Source organism: Haliotis rufescens, unplaced genomic scaffold (assembly GCF_023055435.1).
Source record: "Haliotis rufescens isolate VD_foot unplaced genomic scaffold, xgHalRufe1.0.p SCAF_15, whole genome shotgun sequence".
Taxonomy (NCBI): Eukaryota; Metazoa; Mollusca; class Gastropoda; order Lepetellida; family Haliotidae; genus Haliotis; species Haliotis rufescens.
The window spans coordinates 30,661,689-30,679,337 of NW_025963835.1; the positions used below are offsets into that span (position 1 = coordinate 30,661,689).

A 17,649-nucleotide genomic window follows, 5' to 3' on the forward strand; every position below is an offset into this window, starting at 1 on the left:
ATTTCCTAGCTAGTACAAGCAGCCCCCTCCCCGGACACATACACAATGCACGTAGCCGTATAGGAGCAATAAAAAGAAACTAGTCCATTTAGCAAAGTGCAAAGGACATGCTCACCATTTTCATCACTGATTTTCATTCATATAAGTTTCACCTCTATTTTGCCTTTCACGCCCAATGGAGTCTTTTTCAGCGGACAATCGAGACTGGTTATCACAGTCGTTGTTCTAAATACAAATAACCAATAATATTTGAAAACATAAATTGTGATAATATTTCATCTGTTTCGGACAATCTTTAAACTGACCGAGTCGTGAGGGGATTGTATTGATCGCCCATCAATATTGTTTTCCACAGTTGCTACAGCCGTGAATACCCCTACAACAAATCCCTTAACTATGGCGGTCTCTGAAGGTCAACAAGGGTTGTACAATCGGTTGCTTGGGGTGGTCAAGATGTTGTCGATGAGGAAAGGAGTATTTACGAATGGTCATCCTGTAGTACACCAAGGTCAGTTCTGTACACACATGTAGTACATCCAGGTCAGTTCTGTACACACATGTAGTACATCCAGGTCAGTTCTGTACACATATGTAGTACATCCTGGTCAGTTCTGTACACACATGTAGTACACCAAGGTCAGTTCTGTACACACATGTAGTACACCAAGGTTAGTTCTGTACACACATGTAGTACATCAAGGTCAGTTCTGTACACACATGTAGTACATCGATATCCAGGTCAGTTCTGTACACACATGTAGTACATCCAGGTCAGTTCTGTACACACATGTAGTACACCAAGGTCAGTTCTGTACACACATGTAGTACATCCAGGTCAGTTCTGTACACACATGTAGTACATCCAGGTCCGTTATGTACACACATGTAGTACATTCAGGTCAGTTCTGTACACACATGTAGTACACCAAGGTCAGTTATGTACACACATGTAGTACACCAAGGTCAGTTCTGTACACACATGTAGTACATCCAGGTCAGTCCTGTACACACATGTAGTACACCAAGGTCAGTTCTGTACACACATGTAGTACACCAAGGTCAGTTATGTACACACATGTAGTACATCCACGTCAGTTCTGTACACACATGTAGTACACCAAGGTCAGTCCTGTACGCACATGTAGTACATCAAGGTCAGTTCTGTACACACATGTAGTACACCAAGGTCAGTTATGTACACACATGTAGTACATCCAGGTCAGTTCTGTACACACATGTAGTACACCAAGGTCAGTTCTGTACACACATGTAGTACACCAAGGTCAGTTCTGTACACACATGTAGAACATCGATATCCAGGTCAGTTCTGTACACACATGTAGTACATCCACGTCAGTTCTGTACACACATGTAGTACACCAAGGTCAGTTCTGTACACACATGTAGTACATCCAGGTCAGTTCTTTATACACACATGTAGTACATCCAGGTCAGTTCTGTACACACATGTAGAACACCAAGGTCAGTTCTGTACACACAAGTAGTACATCCAGGTCAGCCCTGTACACACATGTAGTACACCAAGATCAGTCCTGTACACACATGTAGTACACCAAGGTCAGTTCTGTACACACATGTAGTACACCAAGATCAGTCCTGTACACACATGTAGTACACCAAGGTCAGTTCTGTACACACATGTAGTACACCAAGGTCAGTTCTGTACACACATGTAGTACACCAAGGTCAGTTCTGTACACACATGTAGTACATCCAGGTCAGTTCTGTACACACATGTAGTACATTCAGGTCAGTTCTGTACACACATGTAGTACACCAAGATCAGTCCTGTACACACATGTAGTACACCAAGGTCAGTTCTGTACACACATGTAGTACACCAAGGTCAGTTCTGTACACACATGTAGTACATCCAGGTCAGTTCTTTATACACACATGTAGTACATCCAGGTCAGTTCTGTACACACATGTAGAACACCAAGGTCAGTTCTGTACACACAAGTAGTACATTCAGGTCAGTCCTGTACACACATGTAGTACACCAAGGTCAGTTCTGTACACACATGTAGTACACCAAGGTCAGTTCTGTACACACATGTAGTACATCCAGGTCAGTTCTTTATACACACATGTAGTACATCCAGGTCAGTTCTGTACACACATGTAGAACACCAAGGTCAGTTCTGTACACACAAGTAGTACATCCAGGTCAGCCCTGTACACACATGTAGTACACCAAGATCAGTCCTGTACACACATGTAGTACACCAAGGTCAGTTCTGTACACACATGTAGTACACCAAGATCAGTCCTGTACACACATGTAGTACACCAAGGTCAGTTCTGTACACACATGTAGTACACCAAGGTCAGTTCTGTACACACATGTAGTACACCAAGGTCAGTTCTGTACACACATGTAGTACATCCAGGTCAGTTCTGTACACACATGTAGTACATTCAGGTCAGTTCTGTACACACATGTAGTACACCAAGATCAGTCCTGTACACACATGTAGTACACCAAGGTCAGTTCTGTACACACATGTAGTACACCAAGGTCAGTCCTGTACACACATGTAGTACATCAAGGTCAGTTCTGTACACACATGTAGTACACCAAGGTCAGTTCTGTACACACATGTAGTACACCAAGGCCAGTTCTGTACACACATGTAGTACATCCAGGTCAGTTCTGTACACACATGTAGTACATTCAGGTCAGTTCTGTACACACATGTAGTACACCAAGATCAGTCCTGTACACACATGTAGTACACCAAGGTCAGTTCTGTACACACATGTAGTACACCAAGGTCAGTTCTGTACACACATGTAGTACATCAAGGTCAGTTCTGTACACACATGTAGTACACCAAGGTCAGTTCTGTACACACATGTAGTACACCAAGGCCAGTTCTGTACACACATGTAGTACATCCAGGTCAGTTCTGTAGACATATGTAGTACACCAAGGTCAGTTCTGTACACACATGTAGTACACCAAGGTCAGTCCTGTACACACATGTAGTACATCAAGGTCAGTTCTTTACACACATGTAGTACATCCAGGTCAGTTCTTTATACACACATGTGATCAACCCAGGTCAATTCTGTATAAGGCGGCACGGGTGGCCAAGTCGTCTAAGGCGCCGCGATTCGCTGTGCAGAGTTTCGTCCCTTCGGCACGTCAGAAACCTATGATTGTGGGTTCGAATCCCGGTTCGCCCCGATTATGTTTCTAGGTTTGTCAGCACCATACTCGTGCTCGTGGGTTTCACCGAAGTGGTAAATGTCTGAGACCTGCATCACTTCGGGCTTTCCTCCCACATTAAGCTGACACGCCGTGATATAACTAATACTGTTAAAAGCTCACTGACTCACTCAACTCTGTATAAGTACATATAGTATATCCAGGTCAATCTACACTGTAGCGTAACGACTTCAATATCTTCATTTACACTCTATCTTAAGATATGTATTTCTGAATATATAGAAACTACACCTCCGACTACAACTACAACAACAACAACATCACCAGCGACAGAAGAGATTGAAGAAGCTGCAGGTTGGTTAAAATGAACAGTGATCTAATTGACTAAGAATAATTGAAGCAACACCTTTCAAAGGATTAAAACCGAGAACGCCTATATATATTGTTTCTTGTTTAAGCTATATGACAACAGCTTTTACATAATCGTCACTTGGGACTAATCTTATCTTTATATGAATGTATAAATCAAATATACTCTTTTATTTCCTTACGTGGCGGTCGGGTAGCCTAATGGTTAAAGCGTTCGCTCGTCACGCCGAAGACCCGGGTTCGATTCCCGACATGGGTACAATGTGTAAAGCCCATTTCCTGTGTCCCCCGCCCTGATATTGCTGGTATATTGCTAAAAGCGGCGTAAAACCATACTCACTCACTCACTTTATTTCCTTACTATAAGCAATGACATATTCCTTTACGTATTAACACCTCTATGGTCATGATGGCAGCATTGGTAAGGACAATGTTCGTGAGAGCAATGTCAGTGTGATTTGGTTGTTCAAGAAGCATTGAGTCAGTTGTTACAGCTGTATTTGCAGGGCCTGGCGAGGAGTCTAAGTTTCTATATCATCTGTTGCAGTGCCTACATCAACGACCCTTGCTCCAGTAACGGTCGTGGAAGGTGGCCAGGGCGTGTACAGCAGGCTGATTCGTGTGTTCAAGATGTTGTCAGCCAGAACAACCAACAGAAGCAATCAAGGTCAGTGACTTTCATCTGCAGTATTGGTGTGGTACGCTTGACGTCTTCACTATATATGCAGTATTGGTGTGGTAACCTTGGCGTCTTTACTATATATGCAGTATTGGTGTGGTAACCTTGGCGTCTTTACTATATATGCAGTATTGGTGGGGTAAGCTTGGGGTCTTCACTATATATGCAGTATTGGTGTGGTAAGCTTGACGTCTTCACTATATATGCAGTATTGGTGGGGTAAGCTTGATGTCTTCACTGTATATGCAGTATTGGTGTGGTAAGCTTGACGTCTTCACTATATATGCAGTATTGGTGGGGTAAGCTTGGGGTCTTCACTATATATGCAGTATTGGTGGGGTAAGCTTGGCGTCTTCACTATATATGCAGTATGGGTGTGGTAAGCTTGATGTCTTCACTATATATGCAGTATTGGTGGGGTAAGCTTGGGGTCTTCACTATATATGCAGTATTGGTGGGGTAAGCTTGGCGTCTTCACTATATATGCAGTATTGGTGGGGTAAGCTTGGGGTCTTCACTATATATGCAGTATTTGTGTGGTAAGCTTGGCGTCTTCACTATATATGCAGTATTTGTGTGGTAAGCTTGGGGTCTTCACTATATATGCAGTATTTGTGTGGTAAGCTTGGGGTCTTCACTATATATGCAGTATTGGTGGGGTAAGCTTGGCGTCTTCACTATATATGCAGTATTGGTGTGGTAAGCTTGGCGTCTTCACTATATATGCAGTATTGGTGGGGTAAGCTTGGGGTCTTCACTATATATGCAGTATTGGTGGGGTAAGCTTGGCGTCTTCACTATATATGCAGTATTGGTGTGGTAAGCTTGGGGTCGTCACTATATATGCAGTATTGGTGTGGTATTCTCGCTCGTGAATTGAAACGATAAAAGGAACAAACATTCTCTGAACACCGCTGACTCTGCTCAAGTAAATCATTATAACAAACTTTCTCTACAGGGCATGCCATGCTACCGGCAATGACCCCACCAGAAACTACAGTACCAACCTCTACTCCAACAATGACGGAAGAAGTGGAACTAGAAGGTTACCGTTGATACCAAAATATTACAATAGAAGGATTTGCACAGATAGAGAAATCTTTTGTTTGGGACAATACATGGTGTCATGGAGTTAAATCCATACGAAATTGAGTCAACTGATGAAATCTGAGTCTGTGACCTTTGGAAAATGGACAAACTTGGGGCATGTGAACTGTACAGAGTATAGCAGAACAGGGCTTAATACAAAAACACATCCACGAAGATATGAGTACAATACTATTGAAGGACGTTCCTCAAGTTTGTCCATTTTCCAAGGGTCACACACTCCCGCTTCTTTAACTGTCGCGTCACTGCTAAATTTTATTTTATTTGAGGTATTATTTTGTGGATATGCGTCTATGACATCATCTTTTTGAGACTCAGGACTTAGTTGGGCCTTTTTAAGAAAAAGTGAAATTAACATTTTGTGCTCACAATATTTTGTGTCTGATTTTTGCGGGTGAGATAACAATAAATCCAATATCTCAAACACTATCGAATAGTTTTGGGTGTTGCTCATTGCCCAAGATAGAGCAATAATCAATTTATATATGCATGTTTATTGTCCTGTTTTAACCTTATTCTAGCAGTATTTGTTCCAGAAACTGTAACAATGATAGGACATATCAGGATTTGTATTCAAATTTACACGTTGTGTTACAATAACAGTTCACAAGAATGAAAATTAAGTCTTATCCACATCACCTAGAGTAATACGAATGTTTGTTTGTTTGTTTTGATACAAAGTAAACTCATAAATCTTTTTAAAAAAACTACGTATTATTTCCATATTTAATGCAATATCCAGAAATCCCCACTGCGTATTGGGAAATATTGTAGGCAAAGAAGAATAAGTTGAAAAAACCCTAAGCCTCTTTTCCACCGGTACCTAACACTATCTTGTACATTTGAACGGTTTATTTAATTCCAAATTCGTATATATTTCGTTAAAAGACTTTCATCATTGGAAAGCAGTTTCCAAATTCAGTATAATGAGGACTTTTATTTATGTAACCTGACTATGCAGTTGCTTAGATTCTCTTGGACCCTGACCCCTATGAACAATTTCAGTGTTCGGGCGTCTCAGATAAACACATTGTTTACCCCCTACTTTGCCTATTAAGTCCAATGGTGTCACAAGTCATGTATTGCATGTCGTGTGTTTTGGAAGATAATCGAGACTGGATATTCTCTGGCGTTGACCGTATTCATTTACCAGTGATGGGCAATGGGACAGTATGTGGTGTGACAACACCAAGTCCTTTTTCTCAAGAAGTTTTCTCAAGAATTAACCCCAATTCCAGAGGATCGTAAAATATTATGTAATAACATATCGTGTAGGCCAGCTAGTTCCCTTTTGATTCGTTACTGGACACAATGGACACTGTGTCATTAATACAAAAGCATACATCTGCAGGAAAGCTTCCTTATATAACAATACGGTAGTACTTTTAGGATTTCGCTGTTTAAAATGCGTTTCACAACCCCTTATGCTCTCAAATTTAGATATTACAACGGCACCATCTTCAATATCTGCAACATCACCCGCCTTTGAATATGAAACAACAACAACGACGACGGAAGAGGCCGAGGAAGCAGAGGAAGGTTGGTTGTATTATCCATGCAAAACACTACAAATAAAAAGTAAATTGAACGCCACGGTAGAGGCCAGATTGTCGCCTTAACCAAAACATCTCACCGCATACGACAAATATATATCCTGTATCTGTCGGTAGTTTAATCTAGTTTCCAGTTACAAACTGCCAACTTTGTGGTTAGAACACTTGTATATATGATACATTCACCGCGCGTTCACTAAGCGTTTCTTACGCAGGACAGGCTTACCCTTTTCACCTGGTGTCATTATTTATTTTCACTTATCTATTCAAATAATTTTCATCACTATTTTGTCCTTTATGTCCAGTGGAATCTGTTTCAGCGTATCATCTAGACTTTTTATTCTCTGTCGTTGATATTTTTTATTTGCTTACGGGGCCACCTCGTAGATCACGCTCGAGTACCTCGTACTCAACGCTTTCTTGGATTAGAACCTTTCGAGTTGTAGTATACACAATGGTCGACAGAGCGATTCTATGGAATCGTTCGACATCTAAGTCAATGTTCTTGTTGACATGTAACGCACATGCATGACGGCGAAAATGCTTTATATTCTCACACACTGTGTGAACACCTGGTGTCACTGTCAACTGTCCGGACATCCGGACTGTCAACAGTCATTGAATTCGTCACTATTGGGGGGCATTGTCGAATATTCCATGAGAAGGAAATACAATTGTGACTTCCCCTCGAATGCAACTATATGTCGAAGTATAAAGTCAATATAACAGTTAAATTCAACTGACCTAGAATAGAGTGGGCTTGTCTCATGTACCTTGTATTCATTTCGCTATCATAACAATGAGTGAGTGAGTTAAAGTTTAACGTAACATCGGCAATATTTCAGCCATATCGTGACGATCTATCATAACAAGGATCATGCGTGAGTGGATTGTGTTTAACGCCACTTTTAACAGTATTTTAGTAATTCCACGACAATGCAGGTGATGGAGGTCTTAGACATCTACAACTGAAGGGAAGCCCACGAAGAAAGTGTATGGTGCTGACAAACCTAGAAACAGGAGAAGGCCGAATCTGGGATTCGAACCAAAGACTATTGATTTTTTGCAACCCAAAGGGACGCCATTTTATGCACGTCACAGTGCCTTACACACCTAGGTCACCCACGCCCCCTCAGTTGCAATTGGGTGAGTGAGTATGGTTTTACGCCGCGTTTATCACTATTTTAACGATATGTCGGCGGGGAACACCAGCAGTGGGCTTCAGCCGAGCAAACAACAAGGCTACCCCACCGCCACTGCCCCCTCGAGGATAATAAAATGGCGAGTGCAGTCAGTGTGTGAGAGCAGTGCCAATGTGATTCATGTGTTTCAGAAGCATTTAGTCAGTTGTTACAGCTTTGTTTGCAGGGACTGGAAAGGTAGCTAAGTTTGTATCTAATTTGTTGCAGAACCGTCATCCACGACCATCGCTCCGGTAACGACAAAGGCCGTGGGAAGTGACCAGGGCGTGTATAGCAGATTGATTCATGTGTACAATATACTGACATCCAGAACGAAAAACAGAAGCAGTCAAGGTAAGTTACTGATGCTTCTGTCCGCAGTTTTGGCATCATAAGCTTCACGCTTTACGTCTTCACTACACGTGGTATTGGTAGTGTAAGATTAATGTCGTCACTGTATATGCAGCATTGGTATTGTAAGCTTGACCTCTCCACTATATAGGGGGCACTGGTGGCCCAGTCGTCTAAGGCGCCGTGATTCGCTGTGCAGAGTTGCGTCCCTTGGGCACGCCAGGAACCTATGATTGTGGGTTCAATCACGGTTCGCCCCGATTATGTTTCTAGGTTTGTCAGCACCATACCCGTGCTCGTGGGTTTCACCGAAGTGCTAAACGTCTGAGACCTGCATCACTTCGAGCTTTCCTCCACCATTAAGCTGACACGCCGCGATATAACTGTAATACTGTTAAAAGCGGCGTTAAATCCAATTCACTCACTCACCATTGGTATTGTTAGTTTCCGGTCTCCACTTTATATGCAGTATTGTTGTTGTAAGCTTCCCGTCATCACTATTCAGTCGAACCTGAGTGTGTCGAACTCGTGGGGACCTGGAATTATTGCTTAATTTGGATTTCGACACATCCAAGTTCGAAAGAACGAGGTTAGACTGTGTATATATATATATTGTACGTTTGACGTCTTCACCATATATGCAGTATACATGTTGTAATGAGATGGCGTATTCCAGTCACGTAATAGTGACGTTAGTACTTTGCAACTGCTTATGAGCAAGTAGAGGGAGAAAGTGCTAAATTATCGTTATTACGTATACAGTATTGGTGTTGTAAGCTTGATGTCAGCACTATATATTTAGTATTGATACTGTAATAAGATGGCGTGTTCCATTCATAAAATACCCAGAAGCAATGTACCGATCACCATTGAGGTTGTCTTGGCTGGTGAAAAGATCCAGCTAACAATCGTGTGACAGGCAACCCCAAATCTCAAATAAACGGTGTCACAGTCTTATGTTCCTGGGTATTAACATGTCTCCAACCCCTCAATCGGCCATCTGTGACATGGAGCTAGAACCTGCTCTCATCGGGCCAATGGACTCTTCGCCAAGTCCTCTGATTCCAAGATCACCGGGCCAAGCAGCATGCTAAACGATTTCTTCGATGATGATCCGTAAGAAAGGAACGCTTGATTACCTTTATTCCCGGCGATTTCAGTAGATTCCTCACTGCTCCGATTTATATCCTTCCGTTGGGAACAGTAGATGTTGCAAATGGTTGACAACCTACTAGCCGAAGCAGGGCCATGTCCTCACGCCTTGACGTCATGCGAGGTCTTCCTGACCGTGGGAGATCCTGTACAACACTGGTTTGCCCGTGTTTTTGTACCAGTCTAGCTACTGATTACGGTATAATGATACCCTTGTCGACGTCCTGTGCTTTTGTATGTCATCACTGTCGAATGAATACCAATAATAACCTGTGATAACCTCCTTCGTGCCATGTTCAAAGATAATGCTTCAACAGTGCAAGACAGTGTGGTTAAATACCAACAACGGCTGTGTACAGATACTGCCTTTTTAAATTTGCATGGACGGCATGCTGCACGTGCATGTCATGCTGCGATGTGACGTCATTTCGACGGAACACCATTTTCGACATATTCACTAAATGTGCAGCTGTTGTAAAAGGGGATATTTCAGTATCAGTTATGTTCAGGGTTTAACGTTTTTCTTTGTGTATATTTACAAAATTTAAAAACTAATAACATATCAATGTCACAATCACCAGCCGCCACAACGACATCACTTCCAACTACAACTACTACAACAGAAGAGCCCGGGGAAGCCGAGGAAGAAGAGGAAGGTGAGGAAAAATTCAATGTCGATAAAAAAAACCTATAATATCTCTTTTGTATTATAATGCATCCTTGTCCAGATATAGATCTGTCGTCACAAGGCCATGTATACGAAAAGAGTATACGAATGTCACTTTTAAAACAAATGATGAAACGTTATATTAATGTATCTTAAATATATGTTTGAATGCATATTTCAAATCCTACTCAATTTAGCAAAAATGCAAAGAATAGAAGTTGTTTTTTGCAAATACTATGACAATCAAAATATTTATCATGCAAAAATGGTTTCCACACGCGATATGTGATCAATCGACATCTCCGTTGTGATGTCGCTGCAATGGAATTGCATCACAATGCTTTGCAGACCATTGTCACGTCATTTATTACGTCACAATCAAATGACTGATTAGCTGTACTTCATACTAGAGGCACGACTCATAACTGGTTACAAACTGAAAAAGTTTACTAAGAAGATTGATCATGTGACGAATCAATATCCATGGTCAGTGTCAGACATTTGATTTAGGGGGTATCCATTGAAATGTATTGTTTTGTCACGTGGTACGGATTAACCAATGGCATTGAAAGATTGTTAATAGAGGTCTAAAAATGGTTATTATTGTTTACGATCTGAAAATGTTGACAGAATCATTTTGGATGATAAATAGAATATCACCGAGAGTGTTTTGATCCGTGTTGATATTTTTAGGTCAAAGACACTCAGTTCATACCGCCCTTTCAAATTGTAAAAAGTTCGGATAACCTTTGTTGTGTACGTCCTATTTCAGGAAACATGTAAATTACTTTCTCAAATTACCTTGGCCTTATTAATAATCAAGGTTAGTGTGCAATAAGTAGATTGTCATGTATGTAAATAGTTTTATTTGTATGTAGTTTGTCAAGTAATAACATTTCTGTGATGCGATTGTCTTGGGTGTCATAAAATAATAAAAATGTATTATACTACTAAAATATGAATTTACTAACACATTGTTAGCTATTACAAATAGTAGATATCGAAGCATCAACATATGTTTTCTATAAAACCTAAACTCATGACCCATGTTCAGTTTAACAAGTGACACTTGCAATTTTTCTGTTAATAATGTTTCTAACATAGTGTAAAACGAGTATAAAAATAAGTAATGTTTAGCTTCTTCGTGGACAAATGTTCTAATACAGCTGATAATTTCGTCATGCATAACATTAGTTCCAGTGGGAAGAATTACGTTGAATCTTTCTCCACACTCCCCTTCATCTTCAATCATTTATAGATGAACATGTGCAAAGTGTTAACACTGTATTACAGTATTCCAAATTTGGTTGTAAAGTTTATGTCATGATTATCCAAGTAATGCCTACCACCTCAGTTCACTGATACTCATGAAGCCTGCCATTGATCATGTGGAGCGATATGCCCGTGTGAAGGAACATACACGTTTCAAATGCATGTGTAGTTGTACAACTGTTTTGTTTGGTTGTTTTGTTAACGCCGCATTCAGCAATATTCCAGCGATATGACGGCGGCAAGTAGATACTCGAGTCTGGCCCAGACAATCCAGTGATTGACATCATGATCTACTCAATTGGAATCCGATGCATACAATGATATAAACCTAATGGTATATGGAATATGTCTACTGTTTCAGTAATTTATTAAAGGTAATTGAAAAGTATTCAAAAACATAGATTGATCAACAGATATATATGACTACACTATTTCTTACATTGCACTTTCCGAATTGAAACTTATCCTTTGTTGAAATATGTATGAGTGTTTGAGGCACCGACAATCAAACGGTTGACAATATAATACATTTCCCTGCGTTCATGAACTATAGCTATGTACATCACCTGTAGGTAGCCAAAGTCATTGATATATACTAGTATATATATCAATTGTCTCAATGTTTGTGTCACGTTTTGGCCGTAAAGATCCCATTTGGATAGACTAATGTCAAAAACGAGATACCTTCAAAATACATTGATATTTGAACGGGAATCTTTCATGAATTCTTTCCATTTCGAGACGTTTCTTTTGCGGTTTTGTGTATTATATGTACAAATGCGTAAGGTGTTGTAAGAACATGGGTCAATCTAGAAAAAATGTAAAGCCATATGTCAGTGTCAATTACTATTTCCTGATTGTAACCTTCGTGATGTTTATTTTGCAGCTGGCGGCTCCGAGGAGTATGGTAGGTGTCGGGATCTTTACTTTGAGAAATTACTTTCTGTTTTTGGATTCTTAGTTAGCTTCGGTATCGAATGAAACTGACGGTGCATGCAGTGAGGAGATAAGCCGACCGTGTTTGAAAGTAGGATCAGGTTATCTGTAGATTTAACCTGGAGTTCAAATCTGCTGTTTCAATCATCTTTTCCATTGTGGTGTATAAACAAGAGTCCATTTGTTAAATGATATAATCTTTATATATTGCGAAACTAGGAAAATATTGACTCATCTATCAAGAATTCGTTACAATTAATGGAAACAACGCACTTAACAGACTAGGGGAGATAACTCCATATTACATATACAAATATATGATGACTCAATTAGGATCTAACTGTACTCCACGTTAAAAAACTACCCCAATAACTACTACTTCATCAACTACTGCTATTACTACTTCATCAACTACTATTATTACCACTTCATCAACAACTAGTATTACTGCTTCATCAACTACTATTATAACTACCTCATCAACAACTATTATTGCTACTTCATCATATACTATTATTACTACTTCATGAACTACTATTGCTACTTCATCATCTACCATTATTACTGCTTCATGAACTACTATTGCTACTTCATCATCTAATATTATTACTACTTCAACAACTACTATTGCTACTTCATCAACAACTATTATTACTACTTCATGAACTACTATTGCTACTTCATCATCTAATATTATTACTACTTCAACAACTACTATTGCTACTTCATCAACAACTATTATAAATACTTCATGAACTACTATTGCTACTTCATCATCTACTATTATTACTACTTCATGAACTACTATTGCTACTTCATCATCTACTATTATTACTACTTCAACAACTACTATTATTATTACTTCATCAACTGCTATTATTGGTACTTCATTTACTACTATTATTGCTTCTTCATTAACTACCATTTTTTACTACTTCATCAACTACAATTACTACTGCTTCTTCAGTTACTGCTAGTGTTTCTTCAAGAACTATCACTAGTACTTCAGCAATTACAACTGTACTGCATCTAGTACTACTGTTATTAATTCCAACGTGACCATAACTACTAAACATCATAAACACTAACACTACAACTGTGAACATCGCATCCACGATGTCTACTATTTCAGGTAAGGCAACACCTGATACAAAATGATTAGTACAGCAATAACAATATGTTGTCTATTTGTTTCAGAATATGAATATTGATCTCCTCTGAAGATACTTCATAACAAGGGAACTATATTGACTTCAACACCCTGTCAATGTGAACATAGTCTGTGCTATAAGGGTTAATGTTATGTGTCCATTGGTATTTGTGATCGGTTTAAGGGAGGAGGTTGAAGGGTTAATCGTTTCGTCTTATGGCCATACAGTAATTTATTTTTAACATTTTATTCACTTAAGTGACATGGATTGGGGACAAGTTCCTAGAAATTAGAAAACTCCCTTCCATAGACATATGATAAAACTTACAAAGAAATAGAGAATGGGAAAGATGGGCGCAATGAGGTTGAAAGTTACACAAATCGTTTTGTCGTATCTACATAGTGATGTGGCGCTTTAAATATCAGCATATTGTTCTTTGTGGTCAGATCAGAAATGCTGTATAGGAGAATCGGTAAAGTAATGAACCCTCCACGATCAACAATATCGTTAATATATGTGAAAAACGTTTTTATTTGTTGATTCAAGCGTAAACATTTAAGTAAATACGAATTTTCCCGTGAATTTTAAATAGCACATAGCCGGTTGGTTTCATGAAATATTCTGTATAAATCATAATTTAGTCAACACCATTCATTTCATGCATAATATTAATTAAGTTATTTCATCCATATCTAAACACCACAGACGTTGCAATATCTATTGTAATTTATTTTTGTATTGAGCAAGAGGTAATTGTCACTCTCTACAAACTGTAGTCGCTCCTTTTACAATTTATAGACATGAATTGGAAGAATGTTGTTTTATGATACGATTGTACATTCCTAATTCATTAATGGTATTTTATGAGATTTGTGTTTCGTGTTTGTGAGTGTGTGATCAGAAACCGTGTATCTAAAAGCTTTAATAAATGTATGACACCGTGTAATTCCATAGTTCCTGTGTTGCCATTTCACCATTCCCGAAAGAAGAAGAGAGAGCATTTCTGGAATGTTTCAGTCGTACGTTTGGTTTTATTAAATCGAAGTAATTTTCCCCCAAATGCGCACAATTCATTTAGCCCAAGCGACATACAAAGGGACATATAATTATAAGATGTTCGCCGTTCTTACACTGGCCTCCGTCCTCTCTAATGCCACATGCAGGTAAAGCTGGGAGGATGATTACAATGTTATCAGGCTTGTTGGCAAAATGATAGAAACTTCCAAAGTGACGAACATGTTAATATGTTATTGTATAAAACCCCTGACGATACACGAAGAAAGCTATTGAAACACATGCATGTACATGTTTGTCTCTATTGAGACACATGAAGCAAGTACGTGACACATATACGTGGTACTCTTTGCGAGTGCAGGTTCAAACATTGCAAATGATATCTTGTGACGTTTCTCAATGTTATACCCTGTCTGTTGACACGCTTGAAGCAGGTTCTTGACACGAGGATGTTCATGTATACCATCACTGCCTCTGTTGATACACATCCTCCCGCACCCTTCCTCCCCCTTCCCTCTCTTCCCCTCGCTTTCTACCTCCAGACAAATAAAGAATCCAAGTTCCATGATCCGAGGGAATATTGTGATATTTATCTGTGCCTCTATTTATCGGAACAATACAAGTGCAAATACTAACGAGAATTGTCAGAGTCGGATTTAAACCTGCCGAGACTACAAACGGACCATACAGTCTCTCTGTAGTTAAGTATAGTAAACTGGTTTTCTATGACTTTGATGATCCAAACATGAGCGATCATCAAACGGGTTTGTAATCTATATCCGGCACGGGGTGAAGGCGTCCATCATGAAAGGAAAGACAGACGTCTCGTTGTCACGCGTTGAGGCATTCAGCCGAACTTGAAGATTGAGCTGTTGCAGGGGGCGAGGGGACAGCTGATAGAATAAACAGGTGTCAAAGTGTCCATGTGGATTCGAGTTTAGAATTGGTCATCAGTGTACTTGTCGGAGGCTCCTTCGTGTATCAGTTGGTCAGGCTCGTTGACGTGGTCGATTGCGTCGCAAAGCTACCCGACGGCGTGAAGCAGTCGTCACCATATCAATCACTGGTCTGTTTGGTCGAGATGCCATTATTTACAGGATGTTGTCACAAGGTTGCTGGGAGCGGCTTAAAACAACAAACAAACAACTGAGATCAAAAGAGAATGTTCCAACAATTCAATATACATTCGTACTACGTGTACCAGTGTACCGTCGACCGCAATGCTTGTTAGGGGCAGAGAGAGAGAGAGAGGTAGAGAGAGAGAGGTAGCGAGAGAGAGGTAGAGAGAGAGAGAGAGGGGTAGAGAGAGAGAGGTAGAGAGAGAGAGAGAGAGGTAGAGAGAGAGAGAGAGAGAGGTAGAGAGAGAGAGAGAGTGTGTGAGTGAGTTTGGTTTTACGCCGCTTTTAGCAATATTCCAGCAATATCACGGCGGGGGACACCAGAAATGGGCTTCACACATTGTACCCATGTCGGGAATCGAACCCGGGTCTTCGGCGTGACGAGCGAACGCTTTAACCACAAGGCTATCCGACCGCCCCAGAGAGAGAGAGAGAGAGAGAGAGAGGTGGTGAACTGCCCTTTTGTGTTAGGTAGGGAGAATTTACGTTTCAAGGTATATATATATATATATATTCATTTCAGTCATGAAAAAAATATTGTTTTCGGGAGAAAATAACACAAAAAGTATATAACAAATAGGATATGGGGGAAAAGGAGATATTTTCAATCGTGGCTACGTCACTCGATGAGAGAAACATGATATTTCACTCGACACATGAAATATCCTCCATAAACTACAAAAATATGGAGTAACTGGTAACATTCTCAAATGGTTAAACTCATAGTTTCTAAATGTAATGCAACATGTCGTCCAAATCTGATACAAAAACAGTTAAAGCCGTGTGCCCCAGGGGACGCTACTGTTCATTGATATATCAACCACATTGTTCAAGGCACTAAAAGTAAAATCCCTCTTTTTGCAGACGATACTTCACTTTTTGTAATTACAAATAATAAAAAACAGCAGATTGTCTCACCACTGACGTAAAAAGAATGTCTATTTTTCTGATTCATGGCGGGTAAAATTTAATCCTAAAAAAACTGAAACTATTCAGTTCTCACGTAAATCCAATCATTGTTGAAATTAAAAGACACTTCTATATATCTGAAAACTCTTCCCATAAACATTTAGGATTGACTTTACAAGAAGATGAATTATGGCACACTCCCATAGATTTGATAAAAAAATGTTGGTCAAATAATTCATTAATTTAATCTTCCAACTTTGAAAATTGTGCTCATATTTGGGATAATTGCTCTATTGAACAAAGTAATATGCTTGCGAAATTGCACCTGGACTACGAATTCAAAAGTATGAACAACGCTTTTACACTGATGTTAATTATAGAGCACGTTTTTGTCAAGTCATACATGTACATGCTCTGTTCACGCTTGGTAGTAGCGATTGAATTGGAACCAGTTCACTCGACACACACACAATATCATACCTCTCCCACGTTTGGATGCGATCTTCGGCCACTGAGTTTATCTGCTTACCCCAGCTATAAACATATGGAAGAACTCACTAGACACTCAAAATATAACGTCATCCAATATGTGACGTCATCAAGCTGCGAGCGCATATTCGAATCTCCAGAAATGAGGCCATGATAGAAGAATGTTTCATCGTGAAATAAACCACGCTTCGTTCTTCATTGCTTTTTGCGATTTATAGCGTAGCTGTCTTATAAATGTCATTATGAGACACAGCCTCATAAAACCATGCATTGGCATATTTGTTACCAGAGCAATATTATCAATGGACATCAATAAATTCAATGTAGGTAGAATTGGAAGTCTCAATCAATAATGTCCACAGATTGTTCTATCATGGCAATTGAGGTATGTGAGACGCAGACATTAATACATCTCTCCAAATATGATTGATGGGCAAACTTTCGGCACACCTACCATCAGTTGAAAATATTAGTGCATGTTAATTTGTCATTTTTTAGCTATGCA

At 39.6% G+C, this 17,649-nt stretch overlaps 1 protein-coding gene across 1 annotated transcript in view; it reads left to right on the forward strand.

Annotated features, from left to right (window-relative positions):
• The window catches only part of LOC124131927 (mucin-5AC-like), a 38,757-nt gene extending 24,197 nt beyond the window's left edge, over positions 1 to 14,560 (forward strand). The window contains exons 15-23 of the mRNA XM_048396450.1: positions 356 to 508; positions 3,479 to 3,550; positions 4,113 to 4,232; positions 5,203 to 5,289; positions 6,792 to 6,890; positions 8,314 to 8,439; positions 10,170 to 10,244; positions 12,414 to 12,434; positions 13,661 to 14,560. Of these exons, the coding sequence (XP_048252407.1) occupies positions 356 to 508; positions 3,479 to 3,550; positions 4,113 to 4,232; positions 5,203 to 5,289; positions 6,792 to 6,890; positions 8,314 to 8,439; positions 10,170 to 10,244; positions 12,414 to 12,434; positions 13,661 to 13,674 (767 nt within the window). The 3' untranslated portion in view covers positions 13,675 to 14,560. The remainder of the gene's footprint in view (positions 1 to 355; positions 509 to 3,478; positions 3,551 to 4,112; positions 4,233 to 5,202; positions 5,290 to 6,791; positions 6,891 to 8,313; positions 8,440 to 10,169; positions 10,245 to 12,413; positions 12,435 to 13,660) is intronic.
• The last annotated feature ends 3,089 nt before the right edge of the window (positions 14,561 to 17,649 follow it).